This window comes from Pseudonaja textilis, chromosome 5, assembly GCF_049901715.1.
Source record: "Pseudonaja textilis isolate UNSWEBS1 chromosome 5, rPseTex1.2, whole genome shotgun sequence".
NCBI classification, from domain to species: Eukaryota; Metazoa; Chordata; class Lepidosauria; order Squamata; family Elapidae; genus Pseudonaja; species Pseudonaja textilis.
In genome coordinates, this window is record NC_141994.1 from 60931055 (window position 1) to 60953048 (window position 21994).

At 38.0% G+C, this 21994-nt stretch overlaps 1 protein-coding gene across 1 annotated transcript in view; it reads right to left on the reverse strand.

The window, feature by feature from the left end:
- The window catches only part of CACNA2D4 (calcium voltage-gated channel auxiliary subunit alpha2delta 4), a 160656-nt gene that overhangs the window by 123753 nt on the left and 14909 nt on the right, over nt 1–21994 (reverse strand). Inside the window, exons 3-13 of the mRNA XM_087935075.1 lie at nt 19710–19826; nt 19038–19097; nt 16650–16812; nt 14061–14192; nt 13576–13636; nt 11907–12057; nt 8237–8311; nt 6216–6305; nt 4329–4442; nt 3146–3224; nt 613–746 (exon numbers count right to left, since the gene is read on the reverse strand). Coding sequence (XP_087791201.1) covers nt 613–746; nt 3146–3224; nt 4329–4442; nt 6216–6305; nt 8237–8311; nt 11907–12057; nt 13576–13636; nt 14061–14192; nt 16650–16812; nt 19038–19097; nt 19710–19826 — 1176 coding nt within the window. The remainder of the gene's footprint in view (nt 1–612; nt 747–3145; nt 3225–4328; nt 4443–6215; nt 6306–8236; nt 8312–11906; nt 12058–13575; nt 13637–14060; nt 14193–16649; nt 16813–19037; nt 19098–19709; nt 19827–21994) is intronic.

A 21994-nucleotide genomic window follows, 5' to 3' on the forward strand; every position in this document is an offset into this window, starting at 1 on the left:
TTTGAAGTCTACATTTATGCCAGCAGCCTCACTGCTAAAGAGAGAGAATCTTGCTCATTATTAAAAGCAGTGTTCCTCTTCAACAACAGAAACAGCTACAAGAGAATGAGAAATCTTGACTGGCGTGGATCTCTCTTCCTCCTCAAACAAATTCTTCCTTTGGGTTTTAGCTTTAGTCATCTAAGACATATGGGACCCTATAATGTATGTTAATACTTTCTGTGAATATAGAAAACAAGCTACGCTGCTCCTGCTGCAGCCTCAGTGACCCATTTTTTGAGCTCAAACTAATTTTTTTTTTCTCCTGGTTCCTAATCCTTAATAAAGTGCTTCTGCAGAGTTTACAGAGACAGAGATTCTAATTAAGTCATGCTATGCCTCTTGTGATTTGTTTTGAGTTCCTGGACTGTGGTGGAATTTCAAATACAGCATCGCACATAAGGAAGGTGTGATTAATGACGTCTCTTTTAGAAGGCATCACTATTTTAACACCATCCAGCTGCTGTGATCCACTTCTGAGTGATAAACATATTGCAACAAATATCTGAAAAGGCCCGCATCTCTTAACACCTTCAAAGTTGGACAACTAGAAATTTTTCATGAACTACTTACAGCACTGTCCATATAGGCTTCAGTCCATATGATGTCATGATCATGGTTGATAACCATTGGCCGGCTAAGTACATGCAAATATTCCATGACATTCTCTTGCACATCAGCCAAAGTAGATATCTGTGTGTAATAGCCTGACATGGAAAAAAAATCACCATCGACAGAGTTAATTTTGTTTAAATTGAGGTTTTCATCTCATTTTTATCGAAGTTTATTGAATCCTGACCATTTGTCCCAGGTTGTATATGTACCTCCTGAAATCTAGTTTTGGGATAGTTCTTAAATGTTCTAGATTTCCCAACTGGTTCTAGAAGGCCCTTGTTTCTGTTCACTTAGAAAAAAATCCATTAGGATGCACCTTCAGTATTCAAGAAATTTTGATGCTATTCAATTTTTATCATAAACTTGCTTAACGGGTGCAAGCTTCAACCAGGTAGAGAACATTGGAGATACCAAAGGTTCTTAGACATTGGAGATACTAGAAAGGGCTGTGTTCTATATGAAATTGTTTATAAAAAATAATAGCAATGTTACATTTAAAAGATAATGGGAATGTGAACAATGTTAGAAACACATAACTGAAGTCACTGGAATTTAACATTTTGAATGATTGCTTCCAATGGATTGAAGGAAATTATTTTTTATTTGTTTCTATTCAAAATAGATCTAGAGAAATCAAGGTCTTTATCTCTCAAATAGAAGATATAGTATTTACAGAACCCTACAGCCAGGTATATTGTGATAAAAGCAACATCCATTTTTTTTGCTGTATCAATGTTTTTAAAACTTTCCTAAATCACCCTGAGACTGTTCATTCGGCATTGACTGATTTTTACGGGGAAAATAAAGATTTATCCTTCATTTGCAAAAACAAACCAACTGACTACACCAAAATCACCACTACCATTGACTTTCTGAAACTTTTCTAAACATACTTAAATGTTTCTATTTACGGGTACTCCTAGATTTATGACCACAGTTAAGACTGGAACTTCCATTGCTAAGTGAGGTGATTGTTGTGAGTCGTGCCTGATTTTATTACCTTTTTTTGCCATGGTTTATTAAGTGAATTGCTGTGGTTGTTAAGTGAAGCACATGGTCATTAATAGAATCTGGCTTCCCGCATTGACGTTGCTTGTTGGAAGCCAGCTGGGAAGGTTAGAAATGGTGATCAAATGACCCTAAGATGTTGCAACCATCTGTCAACCCTGAAGCTGACTTGACCGGAGCCATCTTGGAGCTTCAGTGTTGTCACACTGGAGCTGAGGGATAGGGAGGGCAGATTAGAGATAGTTGGGGTTTTGTAGCCAAAATAAAATACTTCCTCCTGGGAACCAAGGATGGTTCTCACACCTGGCCTGTGGAAGGAGTGAGGTCTCTAGGCAACCGGACAGCATCTTGATTGGACCATGTGACTGATTGTTTGGGGTTGAGGGAAAACTTTCTCCTTTAATTAGGTGAAAACCGCTGGAAACTTCAAAGTTGTTTTTCACCAGATCTGTGCCAATATATCTCCAATAAAGCTACTCTACTAGGAATTCATCTGCCTCAGAGTTTCGCTTGCTATGGGTTTATTACTTGGAATCCTGACATTATCATAAATCCATGCTGGTTGCCAAGGGCCTGAATTTTTATAATCTGACTGCAGGGACAATGCAACAGTTGTAAGTACAAAGACTGGTGGGAAGTCACTTTTTTCATCACTGTTGTAACTTTGAACAGTCATTAAATGAATGTCATTAAATTCATTAAATTAAATGAACAGTCATTAATAAGCGGGGGTGGGCTGCTGGGGGTTCACAGGGGTTCAGGAGAGCCTCTAGCTAAGATTCTGTGCAGTTCAGAGAACCCCCAAATCCCACTCCTGGCTGGGCCCGCCCCTCCCTCCCCTCCCAGGAATCCCCATGTGGGCCATTTTGAATGCAGGTAAGTGCAGGGCTCACGTGGAGGCTCGGGGAGCGGGCCTCCCGAAAGTTTGGGAAGGCCGGAAATGGGCCTGTTTGCACCTTCCCGGAGGCTCAAGAAAATCCTCCCAAGCCTGGGAGGCAAAAATGCCCCCCGCATGGTGCAGGAGGCCTACTAGGCCACACCCACCATGGCCATGCCCACCCAGCAACTGGGCAGTGAACCTTTTGCTAAAATTTTTGAAGCCCACCCCTGCTTATAAGTCAAGAGCTACCTGTACCACCTTTGTAATTGATCCCATATAAGCACACTACTTAGTAAATTTAGGAAAGGCCCAATTAAAATGGTCACTTCTATTTTTTATTTTTTTTTTGCTTCTTTTACATTTTCTTTCAACCACAAAATGCTTCTGATTCAGTTTCCTACATGTGTACTCTTCAAAATCTGTGACATATGGCTCATACAGGGGGAAGCATTACTATTTTCTGCTACTTGTTTCTGGAACGTTTCCAATTCAAATTAGGTTTGCACATCATAGTTGCTAAAATGTAAACATACATGATTGGCAAGCGCTTCTGTCTTGCAGAAAGGATGATTGAAATGAACTTTTATAAACATTATTTTTTACCTTTGTTGTTACAAGCTATCCATTTCACATTCTCTGCGAAGCTGACTTCCCTCCCAATAAGATACGTAAAAACACGGACCTGTGAAATGAGATCCCAAGCGTTAGAATGTAAAATTAAAAACAACCAGCCCTTTACATTATTAATCTTTCATTTTAGAAAACCCTGAACAAGATCATTATTTATCTTATTCTTTCTCCCATCTGCAGTTCTCAGATCCTGCCACATCACCTTGTATCTCTGAGCTAAAGAGCCCCCACCTAACAAGATAGTCCTTTCGGTAAATATAGGAATAAGAGCAGTGTGGGATTCAAAAAATTTTTACTACCGGTTCTGTGGGCATGGCTTGGTGGGCGTGGCAGGGGAAGGATACTGTAAAATCTCCAGTCAGAGGTGGTATTTGGCGGTTCTCCAAACTACTCAAAATTTCCGCTACTGGTTCTCCAGAACTGGTCAGAACCTGCTGAATACCACCTCCGAATAAGAGTATGTGGCAATAATTTAGTTTGAATTAATGGAATAGCTAAGCCAGATCTAGATAGTACTTAGATGGAAAGGGAGCAGGAAATCTCAGGGTGATAGGTTAAGTGAATTTTTAAAAACTCCTGAAAAGAAACAATGACACACAGGACTTCTATGCAAAAAATCCTACAAGGATTTGTATGTGTGTCCCTGGAGTCAGTAAGAATGTAACTCAACTTGAAGAGGTCTTTACATTTTTGAGTTTGTGGGAAATAATAAGAGGTGAATACAATTTGTCATAACCTTTTAAAACAGTAATTTCAAACTAACAGCTGTCATTATTTCAGAGATTGTTACTGTGATTTGTTATGAGTTTTGACTTAGCATATATGTGAACTCAACTGTGATTGATTCAACAAACCATTAATAACCAGTTTCTTAAAATAGCTTGTGAACCTTTCACTCTGATTGCATTTGTCTAAAACTCATTTAAATATTTACCTTTTTTTGTTCTTCTGCTACATAAAAAAAATATAGTGACCTAGCGCTAAACCTAGACCAATCTCATTAATTAGTGAGATCCATCCACAATTATCTCAAGCAAACTTTTAGCTTGGAACCTAAATGTTTCCATGCTATTCATTGTTTTGTTCCCTACTTATGATTCATACCAGACCAGTTGATTTTCTATGCTCTTCTCTGTTTTTCACTTTGGAAGCTAACCTTACGATCAGGCCAGTTGAATTTTTCAAAGACATATTCATAATCTTCCATAGCTCCATCAGTGAGCAGCATGATTGCTTGGTTGCAAAGGCCCCCTTGTCCTGCATCTCTGAACTACAAAAAAGAAAAAACCACAATGAAAATCATACATAGAGACACACACATCACACCGGCACAAATAGTATAACAGATTAATGAAGTCTTTCATTAAGCCTCAGCAACTCCTATCGTACTGGTAGGTATGCTCAAACATAATGTTGGTAATAATATCCAGATTTATTCATGTAATTTTATCCTGCCTTTATTATTTTTACAAGTAACTTAAGGCAGCAAACATGTCTTCCTCCTCATATTTTCCTCACAACAACATTTCTGTGAAGTGGTTTGGGCTGAGAGAAAGTACTGGTTCATATTCACCCAACTGGCTTTCATTTCTAAGGTGGGACTAGAACTCATAGTCTCATAGTTTCTGGCCTGGGCCCTTACTCACTAGACTAAAATAAATAATAAAATAAAATAAATTGAAATGAAATAAAATAAAATAAAATAGTTCATAAAGGTCTCCCTACTTTTGTGCTAGCTAGTTCTATGATTATTTATGATGGAAGGGAAAAACTTTGGACATACCAGTAACATATTTAATAATAATTCATAGGAAGTAAATATTAGCCATAAAATTGATAAAAACAATCCAGACATTGAGACCCAATATACCCAACTTGAATTCAGTTATATTCCAGAAGATCAGAATATTACTTAGACTTTCCAAAAATAAAGACAAGACTTTTGCCTAATCAAAATATTTTTGAGTGGATGTAAGGTTGCTGGTATCCTTACCATTATATGTACATTATTGATATTCCTCTTCATAGCCTCCAACTAAGGTGATCCTGGTGATCTGATGCTAATTAAATGTAATGCCTCCTAGCTTGTCTATTCCTTCCTGAAATAGCATTTGCTACACATCATCTGAACGTTTGGGTGGAATATTGTATGCTAGATACAGGTTTTAAACTGTGCAAATGAACCAGACCCAGGGAATATATCAGATTTAATTAAATCAAGTAATTAGGCCTTAGCCTTCCAAAGCTTTTGCTCTCATCTCCTCTAAAACCACCCTTCTAACTCTTTCTATCTCTCCTATTAGTAGGAAAGCAGACCAAACCAAATAGCTTATCCTCTTGAACAAATATGAAATTGGAAAGATATAGACAGGGGTGGGATTCTACCGGTTTGGACCAGTTTGGGTGAACCAGTAGTTCTGGTGAGCATCTGCCCCCACCCACCTGCCCCTGTCCTTTTCCTGTGCTTTTTTCCCTTGTTTTTGAGCACAGCTGATTCATGTGGCACAGCAGTTTGCTGCGCATCAGCTATTTTACTCACCGGGGCTGCAGCAGAAGGTAAGTATTATAGCTAAAATGGTCTTTTCTAAATGCTGGGCATGCACACGAAGCACGTGCTCACCATACCGATTGTTACACCGGTTGTATTGCACCACTGGATATAGATATGATTAAACAGAGTTTCAGGTTAATTGAAACCTGATCTATTAAGGTCATCTAGTCCTAGGGGTGTTTTGCAATATGGATTATTTTTACCCCCCCAAACCACTCCTAATATCTATTTTGGTCACAGTGACAGAACTGTTTTATTGCTATCCTGAGTCCAACACATAATAAACATGAACAAGTAAATCAACATTCCTAAAATAATAATGTCCAACCTGGTCTGCAGTTTGAAACAACATGTTCATCAGCAGGTTTTGGCCATGTCACAATGAGTATCTGTCACCATTATCTTTTCTTCCTTTTCCTCTGATCACTTGCAATAATCAGCACAATGCTACAGAAACCAGTGCGCCCTTAAAAAAATACAAAGCAGTCTTACCTTCCTCAGGATTTTGAAGGATTCAGTCAGGGCTTTGTTCACCTTCCCAACACCTTTTGCTTGTAACTCATCCACCAGCTGCTTGAAATGCTGAGCAAATGAGACATTAAAAGTACTCTAATTGCAGTGATTAGAAACATTAGACAAAGTATAATACAGGAATGTCAAAACTTTAGAAAACTACTCAAAGAACAGAGATCTCTAGCGCAAACTATAAAAGAAGGGAACTTGGTAACACCATCAGTGCTAGTCTAGACTAGTGTTAGACTAGCACTGATGTTGTTACCTAATTTGAGTAATGAAACATCTGCAAGAAAATAGCCAAGTTCAGAGATTCCCCTCATTTCAATCTTGAGCTACAAATATTCTCCTTTTTGGGCAAACTATATATTTCAGCACTAGGACAGCTCCATAATTTGAGTTACCCGAAATAATACAGTACTTTCCAGTAAAGGCAACAGCAATCTGAAGCTGCTAGTAGTATGGAAAGATTGCTGCCTTTATCCCCTCTCCTATTCTTATTTTCTATACAGATAACCCTTGACTTATGATCAATTATTGTTCAAAGTTACAACGGACCTCTCCAGAGTTTCTTATGGTCCCTTTTTGAAGTTATGGGAGCTCCATCCCCATGATCACATGATTGCATTTTGGGCTCTTGGCAATTGGCTCAACTTTACAGGGCTTTCTGATGTCCTGCAAGCATATGACCATGATTTGCAACATTTTTTTTGCCAGTTTCTGGCATTTATTTCTGGTTTCTAATAAAAAAATGTCCATTGGGGAAAATGGATATAATAATAATAATACTTTATTTGCGGTCACAGACCAAAACAAAAGTACAACAAAAGAAGAACATGGGAAAATTAATCATGAACAATTGGTCACCAAAAACTTGACTAAGGGGAATTACAGCATTCTCCTCTGAACTGAAAATGGATATACAATGGTAGTATTCATTTAATGATCACAACAGAAAATGTTGAAAAATGAGGTCCAGTCATGTGATGCCTAACTTACAACCATGATGACTTACAATAAAAAACCTGGTCCAAAATGGGATCATAAGTTGAGGACTACCTGTATGGCCTTTGTGTTTGCTGCTTCCTACAATGACTCAGGAAATCCTGTCCCTGATCTTCCCACTGCCTTCCTTTCTCGTTCCCTTACCTCCTTCTGGGCTGTCTTTGAAATCAGCATATTGGTTGTGTCCCTGTTCTTTATTGCATCAATTTCAGAAATCGCCAGCTTGGCACATCCTACTAGTCCAGCTGTCCCCTCATTATTACAGTATTCAAGTCAATCTTTCTTTCTTGTTTTTCTTTTCCAGTTCTAGGAGTTATCTTTAACACCAAACCTCATGATGAAATTCATAATTTCTTTACAATATTAACACCTGTTATTCTCTGTGAGCCTTTATATTAAATTACATTAAAATAATTTATTCATTATTTAATCTCTCTCAATTGTAGTTATTGGAGGGGCACTGCTTTTTTTTAAAAAAAAAAATCCACATTTACTGAAATGCACAGATTTTATGATTCTTCGGTTGAGGAAATATACATTTGTTGTGAAAATGGGCTTTGGTTTGTCTTTAGTTGTCATTTTTTTCTCCTTCCTTTTAAAACAAGTAAGCAAGCAAACAGAAAGATTAAATGAAAAATGATAAGGTGGGAGGATACAGAGAGGCACACTGGCTGGGGAATTCTAGGAGCTGAAGTCTATACATCTTAAAGTTGCCAAATTTGAAAAATGCTGCTCTAGATATTTTGGATTCTGCATTTCTAGCTTCCGATTGCGTGCATTAGAATCCAGTATTATCTTTAGGTTTACTATTCCCTAAATGGGTTTAGATAACTGAACTACTTAGTTAGAATTTGAACATATAAAAATAGCCACAGAATTCACAGGGGCAGAAAAAGCATTGGTTAAATATGTTTTATAACAGTTTATGGGCCTTTAAGTCCCCAGTGCTTATATGCTGATTCAGTAGAGAATGTCTTTTCAAGTTTAATACTTACCTCCCTGTTATCTCTGTCAGCTTGAACCAAGATTCCCTTGAAACACGATTCAATGTAATGAACATAATCATTGTACTGTAAAGACAAAAGGAGGAAAATTACACGCTGTAAAAGGAAATGTTTTTAAAGAACTCTGAAAGCATGAGCAGATTTTATACCGAATAAAGAAGACCCTTTTTAGTCACAGACTGTCATCTTCACTTTGAGAGCAAAGAATACAATTTAAAATACAAGGTGTTACAAAACATTTTTGTTGCCTTTTGGGAAGCAAATTGGTAAGCATGGATGTGTAGAACATAATTCAGTAATTTTCATTGACATTTAAATAGTACATAGTACATAGGGGAAAGAAAATGTAAATTAAGAAGCAAATAATCTTGGCTACATCTGCCTGTGTGTCTTTCCTTAATCCGTTTTTATGTTGAATTACATTTTCTAGTATTTAGCTCCTTATTAGCTTTGCACTCCTCTTGGTGCTGAACCAGGCAGCTTTGTTTGCTTCTGATAATGTTCTGGGTGCACCTTCTTCCCTTAATTGGTAGCAGTCAACATGAGAGGTGGTAAAAATCCATAAGAAAACAAAGGAGATCTATTTATCATAACAGCTCTTTGGCAGTGAAATTGATGATTCAGAGAGGTGGTGGGCTTGCCTTCACTGAAAGAGCTCAAGCAAAGGCTACATGGATACCTCTCTGGAATACCTTCATTTGGGTTCCTGCACCCAAAGTTCTAAGTCAGAGGTGGTATCCAGCAGGTTCTGACCAGTTCTGGAGAACCAGTAGTGGAAATTTTGAGTAGTTCAGAGAACCGGCAAATACCACCTCAGACCGGCCCCACCCCCATCTATTCTCTGCCTCCCGAATCCCAGCTGATTGGCTGGGTCTTCTTTTGTTGCCCTGCACAGGAGAACAGAGCTGGAAAGCAGGTTAGTGGGATGGGGTGGGAATGGGGATTTTGCAGTATCCTTCCTCTTCCACACTCATCAAGCCATGACCACCAACCTGCGCCCACCAAGCCACACCCACAGAACCGGCAGTAATTTTTGTTTAAATTCCACCACTGTTCTAAGTGTCTCCTTCCACTCTCTGAATGTTCAGTCCCACTTCCTTCCCTCAAAGACATATCATAAGAATTGTTCCTGAGGAATGTTGGTGAAGATCAAGGAGGAGAGGGGCAGAGAATTAGTCTGTCATCATGTTATTTCACTTGTTTTGGAAACATATCTTATGATATTATTCTGCTTCTATCACAGCAACATATTGCTGTTCTGTTTCCATACTGGCAAAATCAATACCTCTGATCAGGTTTAGAAATGGAAACCAATCTGACAATAATAATAATGACCTACTCTAGATTTATTGCTACAGTCAGAATAGTTTGGCTCCTCTATAGTAGAATAAGACTACTCTTCATTCTGCTAGTTTTCTCAGGTCTTTCTATTCTATTCTATTCTATTCTATTCTATTCTATTCTATTCTATTCTATTCTATTCTATTGATGGATACCCCAAATACAAGGTCTGTTTTGTCAAAGACTGGTGAAGGATAAGATTCAGAGGAGGAGGATGCTTGAAGTTTCTTTGTTGTTTTGGGAAGGGGATCAGAACTCGAGTCCCTATGGAAGAAGATACCATAAGAAAAAAGATATCGTACACCAGAGCTGAGGGATTTTAAAGACATTGGTTGTCCAATTGTGGTTAATTTCTACAACTTGCTCTTAACTCTGAACTCCCCAAAGCAAAATTATTTTGCCAAGAAACCTGGTGAGATGGCTGTATTAACTTCCTAACAACAGCAACAACAAAAGATTCATAGTTATGCTTGTAAACTTCAGTCAAGAAGTCTCACTTATCTGTAGGACAGGCTTGTCTAATGCTCACTAATTGAGTGCCCTTCTGAATGGCCTGGATTATCTGGGACAGTCACTTCCATTATTTCAAGATAGTTGAGTTAATGGCCATGGTGGTTGTTTGTAATCGAGGACAAATATCATGGGCACCACAGCGGAGAGAACTGTTGAGAGAATCCTGTTTTATAGTGCAGCAGCTCAAGACAGTGTGCCACAGTCCCAAAGGATTAGTTTCTGCTACTCAAAACTGCTGTAAATAAGAGCATGAAGGAAGCCCTAATGCAGGGACTAGATAGACAAAGATGGAAAGGCTGCAGATCAACAAAGAAATGAACAGAACCCCCCCCCAAAAAAAAACCACACAAGAGAAACACAAAGATGACAAACAAGTTATGTATAACCTACCTACATATATGCACCAAGACAAATTCCTTGTGTGTCCAATCACACTTGGCCAATAAAGAATTCTATTCTATTCTATTCTATTCTATTCTATTCTATTCTATTCTATTCTATTCTATTCTATTCTATTCTATTCTACTGGGTTCTTTTATCTATTGATACAGGTGATATCACCCTGCACCTTTTTTTAAAGTACAAGTCAGTTCTTTACCTCAAGTGGCTTAAAATCTAACATTCATGAAAGGAAACAGAAAAGGAGAAAAGGAAGCAAACAGAGACTGGGTTTCACCAAGTATGGTTATGAATTTGTTTCAGCTGCATAAGCTTTAGCTCAGTGACAGGCTAAGTTATTGAGAGAGACCAGAAATTACTTCAGGGCTCCAAATCAGGCAGAGTGGAGGAACAACATATTGGTTAGTGAGCCAAGAACTGAGACAGCACAGAGGGGCTACCTAGGGATATTTCCACTTTTGCTTCACTAAAGATCTCTCTTTCATATCTCCACGAATCCGTTATTTTTCCGTTATCTTTGAAGGATAACATGCCAGGGTTGCCCCTTTTTGCGGAATTGGGGTGGAAAGGGGGTGATGTAAGGGCTCTTTTGCATTTTAATCTCATGAAATTACTCTTGAGAGTAAATATCCTGTCCAAGCCTGTTTAGACTCTTAATCTCATAGCAAAAGCTATTTTTAACAACTGTTGCGTGATCAAATCCAGATAAAATAATTTCTTTCTAAAATAAATACTGCAAGCTAAAGGGAGAATTTGGTTTCATGCCAGGATAAAAGATGTATGCTTTACTTTTTAAAATAAAATTGAAGCATCCATCTATGTCCACAAGATGTAGCAAAAAAAAAAAGTCAAGTTGGTAACACTTTCCACCATTTTATGTGTCAGATGTGTTGCAACATACAAAAAAAAATAAGTGGCATATCAAGCATATTATTGTGGTCGCCATTCTTGGTTTGACCTCACCCTGCAGATACATCTGAGTTACAGTCTTTTGGAATGAGTAGTTTATGCTTTGAATATATCATATCTGATACTCAAAGGGCTGATTGTCCAATCATTTGTAACCATTCAAAGCATAAAGGTTTTGCAAAAGGTAGACCTAATTGTTTGAAGGAACAATAGAAATTACCAAGCAAAGTTTCTAAATAAATAAATGAAGCATCTAATGAAGATTAAGTTTTGTTTGGCTTATATCACATCATTTTTCCAGGAACACCTAACAACCATCTGGAGGTAAATTGGAATGAGATTGAATAACTGGTCCAAGTCATCCAATGAATTTCCATAGCCGAGCATAGATTTGAACCTTGGTTTTTCCAAATCACAATTTTAAACACATAATATCCCACGCTAGCCTACCGGTAGTCATTCTAAAGGAAAAGAGAACTTCAAGGAAGGAGATACTTACTGCAATAATATTGACAAAATCATTTTCTCCCAGTGTGTCCAATATAGTAACAACAGTGTGCTTAGCAATGGTGAGTCGCAAACCCTTCATGCTTCCACTGATATCTACCACAATCATAATGTCTTTGGGTGATGTAGCTGCCTGGATATACCTTAGGATAGATGTAGGATAAGAAAAAAAAGTCAGAAATATAAAGCAAACATATTAAGTGGAGAATTTGGACCAATCACAGCACTCATGATCCTAGGCTGCAGGTAATGAATATTCAAGAACAAAAATAGTTGCTCCTTTTTCCTAGCCTTCTTTCTTACTAATGTAGGTACAATGAAATGACATAAAACATGGAGAATGGGATAAAATGAGCATAACTTTAAGTTTCTTGCTTGAACCACTTCAGCTGCAATGGACTTATCCATTAAGGGCAGGGAAAAGGATGCCTAAGTAAAAATTTGAACAATTATACTCTGAAAAGCAATAGATCTTTCTTTTGAATACAAATGCATAGATTTATCCAGACTTTAGGATTTTCCTGCTTCTCATAGATAAATTTATTTAGGAATGATTAGGGTTTAGCTCACTTGACAACGACAAAGAAAATCTATATACAGTAGTTAATAATTGAGATAGGAGATTTACTTTTATTAGTTCTTGTCATGCCAAGATGAGGACATGTTTAAGGATGCCTCTTACAACATGCATGATTCTTATGGATCTCAATATTGGTGCACTCTTACTAAATTTCTTGATGTTTTCACAAAAATTAAAGAATGGAGTGGATATGAGTCTTTATTCAGCTGTACAGAAAAGCCAAACAGTGGCTGATAAAGAATCATAAAAATTGTTTGATGGAAATGCACTGAGCTGGCCTCCGAGAACTCCCAAATATCCAAAAGTTGTTGCCAGAATAATATTTTTAATAAGACACAAAGGAAGTTATTCAACATTTAACTGAAAAGTGATCATAGTAGCTACATATTTAAATGTAAACATAATCAAGTCCAATTTGTTACTTCCATCCATTATTTTTGAGAGCATAATCCCTAGATTAATAGCCCTGAACTTGGAAAATTTCGTTCTGGCAGATTAGACTGATTTATAGAAGATGGGTTCTCTATGAATAGCAGCAGCAACAGAAAATTGTTATCCAGTGCTCAACCATAGTGAATTGTTAGTAAAGGCAATCCTCAACTTACAACCATTTGTCTAGCCACTGTTTGAATGTACAATGGCACTGAAAAAAGTGAGTTACAACCAGTCCTTGCATTTACATCAGAACATTCACATGGTCATGTCATCAAAAATTGGGTGCCTAGATTCTTTAACCAGAATCTAGGGTATCAGTCAGATGAGAATGAAAAAGTGGATGTCTTAATGCTTTAAACAAAAGCTATTGTGTTGTACAAAGCCATTTTATATGTTCCAGTATAAAAGAACTGAATAGAAGCTCATGGTTGAACTATGCAGACTTTTGGTGCTCTCTGGTTGTTTTCTTGGAGACATTTATTACTCAATTCGGTAACATTATCAATGCACTGATGATATTCTGCACTGATGGTGTTATCTAATTGGGTAATGAAATGCCTGCAAGCAAACAACCAAACTCAGAGAGCATCAAGAACTCCACGGAATAAATACATGAATATTGGTTTCTTCCTTCTAAGTCTCTCACCAGCCTCGATTTCTGCAGTCAAAGGAAAGGACTCCATTTTCATCTGGTATCCATTTTATTCCTGAGGAGACATCACAAGACATTTGCTAAAGATCTAGCACACAGATGTTACAATATAAATATCAGGCTTTGTATGCTTTTTTTAAAAAAAGTAGGCTTCTTTTGAGAGATAGAATCTAATTAATGAACATTTGTTTACTTCTGTATGATTTTTAATCTTGAAATTAGAGATAAAATCATAAAAGCCCATTTTAACTGTGATTTTACAAATGTTGACATTTTTGTTCTTAACAATCACATTATTAATAATCACGTTATTAATTTTGTAACATAGGGCACCTGTGTATTAGAAAAATAAACCCATCAAACTCAATAGAATCGTACCGATTCTCAGCTTCCTTTATTCAGGAAAAATGACTTTTGATTAACTGAACTTCTTAGGTAAAACCTAACCTTTGGAAAAATGAAGTACTAAGACCTGTCACCTGGATAAAGCCTGAAGAATCCTGTTGAGCTACCAAAATACTGCCAAGTGAGAGTTGGGTCGCGTTCAAAGTTCTCCACAAAAACAGCATCCAAGGCTTCCGACATGTAAATTCCATTCAAAATGTCGGGATCTGAGGGAAAAAGAGAGAACCAACTTTATTCAGTAAAAGAAGAACTACCTTTTGAAGAACAATAAGCATGACTATGAATGATACTGAACTGTTTAAAGATTAACAACTATTCAAACTTCTCCCTAAAGCATCAACAGTTTAACATGTGGCATATAGAAATATAAGAAACTGCCTTATTGTTCAAGAGTTTTATAAAATAAGAGTTTTATTTTATTTTGAATACTGAGCCATAGGCTCAAATTTTGTTATTCTGGAGGCTTGCTGTTGGAAATGTTTGAAAGTGGGATGGAAAAGCTGTACTGAATATGTAGTAAACTATATTAGGCTGGCAGATCTATGACCAGGTTCAGAAATTTAAACAAGAAGGCAAGGTGACAGTGGGCTTCCTAGTCTAAGTCATCACCCCTCAAGAAAAAATTTGCTAAGTTGTACAAATGAAGCACCTCTGTTTCAGAGTATTAAAAGCATCCCTGTTTTTTGAAACTATTAAAACAGGCGTCTTCTTTGTAAAATCTTCACACTAGATTTGCAAAGAATCTGGCTGTTTTAATACCTCAGAAAGACATGGCTCCTTCATTCTAATATGTTTTCCAAAATTTCTCTACTGAATTTTGTGTACAGTCCCTTTTACTTGTTCTACATCAAATTTTACATCCAAGCAAACAGAAAATTGGCTGCCAGGTATAATTCAAGGTATTGGTGATCACCTTTAAAGCCCTTCATTGGCAGGGGGCCAGGTTACTTGAGGGACCATTTCACCCCACTGGGATTGGCCAATTCCACTCGTGCCGGCAGAGGAGGCATGCTGCAGGCCCCACCAACCCAATTAACCAGCTGGAGGGGTCCAGTAGGAAGGCCTTCTCTACTGTTGTCTCTGCCCAATGGAATATCTTGCCCCCCCCTCGACTTGAGGTTGGTCCAGACCCTCCCTATACTTTTCTAAGGGCTGAAAGACCTGGCTGTGCCAGTTGGCCTGAGGCCCCCATGGGGGAACAGCACAGGGGAGGTGGTTAATCAATTAACAACAGATCATACCCACCTCCATTCCACCCAGCCCTCCCCATATGTCCTTCGATTTTAATCTTTGGTTTTAATTTTTTTATGTTTTAATGTAGATATATATTTTTATGACTGTGAGCCACCCATAGTTACCTTATGGCAGGGGTGTCAAACACAATTTAGTCACACATCAGGGTTGTGTCTAACTTTGGTGGTGAGGTGGCGGTGGCCAGGGTGGACATGGTCAGCTTGATGTCACTCGTGTCGGGGGCATCTGTGGTGGCCCAAGTGCTCTGTTGGGCTCCAGAGTGGGGGGCCCTGAGCTCCATTTTCACTAGCAGAGGGAGGCAGGAGGCTGTTGTAGCTGAAAATGGAGACTGGGAAGGCTGAATGTGGCCCTCCTGAGCTCCATTTTCATAACCGTGGGCTCTTTGTAGGGCAGCCCTGTGGGCCAGATCTAAGGACCCCATGGGTGGGATCCAGCCCACGGGCCTTGAGTTTGACACCTCTCCCTTATGGTAATATAGGTGGCCAATAAATTTCATAAACAAACAAAAACATTTAAATTGGAACACTAAAATGACAGACTTCCTGAGATTAGATTAGCCCTGACCTTACCAACCTTTCTGAAAGATTGCCTCATAAAGGAGCCCTAATTCTCCAGAACAACCAGAAAGTTAGATGGCACCTAATGTATTATTGTTACTGTTTATAAGGTTTCTTGTTGGCAGACATTACAGGTTTTTATGCTTTTACAGTTATAGGGTGATGGTGATGGTGATAATAGGGTTAATATGTTGTTAGCCATCTACAGTCACATATGCAAGATGGCTGTCATATAAATTGAACAAACAAACACTTATTGGAACAAGGAAAAGAACAGCTGAATCTCCATTTCTGGCTTAATTCTGTACTTAACAAAACTATTAACTATCTGTTAATATCTAAATATTATCCCCTACATACTGTATGACCTGCAAAACATGCATTCTTCCCCTGAAGTAGCATTTTTAAAAATTCTTCATCCAGTTCTAGCAACCAGCAACACTACATATAATACATATATATATATATACCTGACTCTGTTGTTACATCCTCTAACCCCCACTCCTTTAACCTGAAATTATCCACTATTGACCTCACTCCATTCCTAAGAGGTCTGTAAAGGGCATGTATAAGTGCACAATTGTGCCTACCATTCCTTTCCTATTGTCCCCATTTATTCGTACCTATTTCCTGTATTCTTAATCATTGTATATACTTATATCTATTATCTTGTAAGTGATTGATAAATCAAATAAAAAATAATGAAAAATAAAAAAAATAATTGTATGCACACAAGATACATATGTGTGGCTGCAGTCCATTTCTTTATCTTTATTTATAACATGTGCTTTGAGCCTTGGCTGTCACTTTCATGCCAATTTTACCATAAAACTGTAGGAAAAAAAGATGAACCTTTGTTGTAGACATTGGTTGGAAGCTGTATATTACTGGAAGTTGTGTTCACTGGCAAATTATTGAAATGTTCATTTGGCTCCAGAATGAATTCATTCCCAAGTGACACATAATTACCCTTTTCATCCTTTTCATTAATCAAAACAGCATTGTAATACTCAAACTAGAAGTGAAGAAAAATACAAAAATGAATGAATACATAATTTTCAACAACTAAAATTCATGCTGAACCTTATATTTTGATTTGAAGCAAGTTCTTGGATTCTATTAAAACCAAGAGTGCTTGGTGAAAATAATTTCATGTCCAAATACAAGTGTTTTTATGGAGAAAAATCCCTAATAGATCAATAGCATGTGCCCTAACTTAGTTACTGGATTAATCCATTTTTAATGTACTACATAGTACATTATGCATGTTTTAATGTACTGCATTGTACACTGTGGCAGCATAAGCAGTTTGAGGTGCCTCTAAGGTAAGCTGCAGTGGGTGCCAGTTTCCTTCCACATCCAATTCAAGGGGTTGGTTATTATCTTTAAAACCCTTCACGGCAAGGGACCAGGTTACTTGAGGAATCATTTTTGTCTCTATTTTAATCAGGCAATGAAGTTATGTTGTGTACCCATCAGCTAAAGAGGTGGGGTCTCAAAAGAATGCCTTTTGTTTTTAACTTTGTTTTTATGTATGCATTTTATATGATTTTATCATTTTATTTGTAAACGGCTCAGAGTCACAGAAGTGTAATGGATGGTAAAGAAGTTTGATAAATAAATAAATCAAATGGGATGCCTTCAAACAACTTAAGACATGTAGCATTACAATATTCTACATCTATTCTTGGTCAATACCAGTTGGCAGTAGTCAACTAACTTGGTTAAATGTGTTGTGTGTGAACACAATAAGAAATAATTCAGTGAAGCAAGAAGAACCTGAGATCCAGCTCACGGGGGCAAAAATCACTGATAAGCATTACAAATGAGCAGAAATTTTAGCCTTCATATGCCTGATACCCTCCATTTTAGCTGAACATTTGGGCTGAATAATTTTTAGTCTTCTGTATCCAGGAGTGAATCCTATGCTAAACATGGGGGGGGGGGGTGTCTGTTATTTGAACTTTGTGCTCTTTTCTTCTTCACATTCACTAAAAATGTTCCAATTTCATTTAGTTCAATATACTTCACTTTCAGTAACTAGATTGATATTATGAGTAGAACCTGTACGTTTGTAAATCCCCTGTGAGGTTAAAGTTTGCACAGTCAAGCAAGAACAGTTTTGCTAAAATTAGTATGACCTATTCATGAATATATTCCCATAACATTGGGTCTACATAGAAAAAGTATATGGCATCCATTTGATGTTTTATGTTATCTCCACACCATATGGAAACATCATTTGTTTGGCTCAAAGAAACACCATAAGGCTTTAACATAATACTTAACAGGCCTCTGCCACTGCAGTCAGTTTCAATAGCATTAATTTTAATTTTAATATCATTTATGAAACTTCAGTACTCTGCAATGGTTATCACTGCAGGCTGCAGCTATGGCTTTAGGTAGGCTCATAGTCAAAGACAGATTATACAGAGAAAAGAAACTAGTTTACATATATTTATTCAGTTCCTCAGAAAATCTAATTTTAGACAATGACTGGTCTGTTTAAATGGGATGATGCACATTTAACATCACAGACAAGCATTCAACTTTGTTCCCAAAGATAAATCAATATCAGACAAAGAATCAGAAGAATACAACAGCTAGCCCTATCAAGGATGTAAATTTAACATGGTACAGAGCAGGGGTGTCAAACTTGATTTCATTGAGGGCTGCATCAGGGTTGTGTTTGGCTTTGGGGGGTGGAATGGATGTGGCCAGGGTAGGCATGGCCAGCTTGATGTCACTTGGGGGTGTCTGTGGTGGTTGGGGGTGTCTGTGGTGGCCCCAGTGCTCTGCCAGCAAAAATGGGTTCCCAATTTCCGGTTTCAGCTGCAAGAGCCTCCTGCAACCCTCTGTCAGCAAAAACGGAGCTTGGGAGGGCCATGTTTTCTCTGGCAGAGGCACTGCAGGCCAGTCTTTCGCTATTTCCAGGGTGGTTCTGCAGGCCAGATCGAAGCACTCCGCAGGCCAGATCCAGTCCCCAAGTCTTGAGTTTGACACCCCTGGTATAGAGTATGATGCCTTTATGAGAGACTTCATCCTATTGTACTACCAGCCGTAGTGGCTGGCGCTAACCAAACTTGTCATCCATTAACATTTAGAAGACTACAGCTTCTCCACCTTGTCATAATTTGTTGGATGCTTTGGAGACAGGTTGCCAGTTGCCCTGCATTTATGAGACATAAATTGACTTTACAATAGATAGTCTGAACTTAAATGATACCATGTATCTTTTACCTGTAATGATGAGTTGTACTCATGATAAACATCTGCATCTTCTGCAGCTTCAACTAGCCGCTATAACAAAGAAAGAAAAAGGAAACCTGAGGGATCTTAAATGGAACCAATAGTAAAAACAGCACAGCTACATGTGTGCAGGTGTGTTTGCAAAAAAAAAAATCAAGATGGCAACAACAACCATGCTGTCAAAGCCCCAAAGGATGCTAATATTCCTGTCTTGTGAATAAGGCATTTGTGCCTATTGAAATTGCAGCTTTAAGACCAAAATGAAAGACATAGAATATACTACATTACATTGTTTGAGGAGAAAAAGGAATCTATGAACTATAGGAACATACAAAGCTGCCTTATAGCCAGTCAAATGGCCACTTCATTTAATGCAATGTTATTTTTTCTGACTGGCACTGGCTGAGGGGGGTTGTAGTGTGTGTGTGTGTGTGTGTGTGTGTGTGTGTGTTTGTAAGCATAATACATACATACATACATACATACATACATAGAGAGAAAGAGAGAAAGAGAGAGAAGTTATATCACTGAATTATTTCTTACCAAATCAAAATCAACACTTTATATAGTGGTTATGTTGTGTTTAGGAAAGTGTATTCACTTTTCTTTCTTTTTTTTACTTCCAGGTATGTAGATAAAATTTGAGAGCCAAGAAATTCTTACCTCAACAGCTTCTACTTTTCTATAAAGCATTTTTGCCATTTCTTTAGAGAATAACTTTACCAGCTCCAAGCCATCTACTTCTTTGATCTTTAGATTTGGTTCCACATCTTTATACTTCTATCAAATAAACAGAAGAACAAATTCACAGCAGAGATTTTCAGTAATCACAGTCTGGACTCTGGTCAACAGTGATTTTAAAAAATGCTCATGCATCAAGTTAAAATAGTATTCATAGACCTGTGATACAATGATGACCTAAAACCACTATTAAAATCTTTTTCAGACTTCAGGATTTCAACTTCACCTCTTTTGGTTCTGAGAAAGCTTAGGAATTCACGGATGTCAGAGCAGCCATGGATTTGTCTGAGATCATCTGTTTTTTTTATCAATGATCACAAGAGAACAAAGGATGGCACTCCAGCTGCTTCACCCACCCTGGGTTGGTACCCTCTCTCTTTGTCTTCAACTATTTCTTTTGCTTCATATTTTCATGGTGAGAGGGGAGTCACTGTGCAAAGGATCAGCAAAGCTGCTCCCCAGATCTGCTGTGTAGGATTTTGACAAAACGCAAAGTGTCAAGCATCCAGAAAGTATCCATGATATCAATCACTCCGAGATGTTATCTCTCCAATTGATTTATTAGGAACAGATCTGGCATGTCAAAAGCAATTTCCCAAGTGAAAGTTTTTTCGAGCATTATACAGAACCCACCTTCTCTCCTCCCTTCTCTTCTTCCACTTCTACACTTCATAAATCACGAGAACCAATTAACTGCAACTGGAAATTCTTAATACAACACACAGAATAACCTTTAACTTTTCAACTGCTCTAACTCTCTAAAAAAATGTGGCAGCTGAATTTCAAAGCTGACACAAAGTGCCTTGACTTTGGAAGGAAAATCTAAAACATAGGCCTTCAAACTTGACAGCTTTAAGACTTGTGGACTTCAACTTCCAGAATTCCTCCTCCAGTCATGTTAGCTCAGGAATTCTGGAAGTCGAAGTCCACAAGTCTTAAACTTGCCAAGTTTGAAGACCCTTGATTTAAGAGATGGGAGCATGAGGGAGTTGCCAAATTACAAATCACCCATGTCTGCCTCTGAAGAAATATTGCAAAACTATTTTCACAGCATTTTGTTTAGAGCAGCAGCTGATGTGCAAGATAATCATCAGCTCAAGATCTCCACAAATAACATATAGCATAGAAGGGCACAGTTATAAGCCCAGACAGCTGCAACACTGATTTGTGGAAGAAGCTATAATTAAAAGGACAAAGAATAGTGAGATGAATAGTCAACGATTCCATGTGTCCTGTTCTACTCTTCTTTAGAGAAAGCAGTGAAGGATATGATGAGTAGCAAACACCTTAAGAATAAGGAAGGGAAATGGAGGTCAGACAAAAATAGAAATGAGCGTCCATTCCAATAGGCAGGATAGAAGCTGGTAGCTTCACCTGGTGTGATTAGCAACATGCAGGTTTTGCAGGATTAAAGACAGTCGGTATCTGCATGCATGCTGGTGCTAATAAAGAGAAATAAGGAGGAAGGTGAAGCTGATGACAGAGGTTAGCTGATTGACACTGCCAAGCAGCAATGTTAATGAGTGATAGTTTAGCACTGATATGAACAGCCAGATTCGTCTAGTGCAGGGGTGTCAAACTTGTGGCCCATGGGCTGGATGTGTCATGTGCTGGCCCTGCCCCCACCCAGTTTAGCAAAGGGAAAGAAAGCCACAATACATCATGTGACGATGCCGTGACGATGCGAGTTTGATACCCCTGGTCTAGTGCTAAGGCACCAGTCTACAAATTGGGAGACTGTGAATTCTAGTCCCATCTTAGACATGATAGCCAGCTGAGTTACTTTGGGCTTGTCACTCTTTCTCAGTCCAAACCATCTCATAGGATTGTTATTGTGGGAAAATAGGAACAGGAGGAATATGAGGTATGCATGCCACCTGGAGTTATTTTGTTTAAAAAAATAATAAATACAGAAAATAAATAAAAGGAAAATAAATAAAATAGTAGGATAGAGTAGCAAGTTTACAATTCCTATCCAAGCTCTCCTGCTTCCCCGCCCCTTAAAGTCTGTAGATATATCATGCCCACACAGCAGTTCAGCCCTGCTAGTATTTCAAAGAGTTTAATCAGCAGAATGAGATGATCCCATCACAAATATGGGTGCTGCGTGCCTGGCGCTCTGTACTTTGTGCTTCTGATATGTACATCTCAAAAGCAAAGCACTATCAGCAATGATAAAAACATTTGATAACTGAGGGGAGAATGTT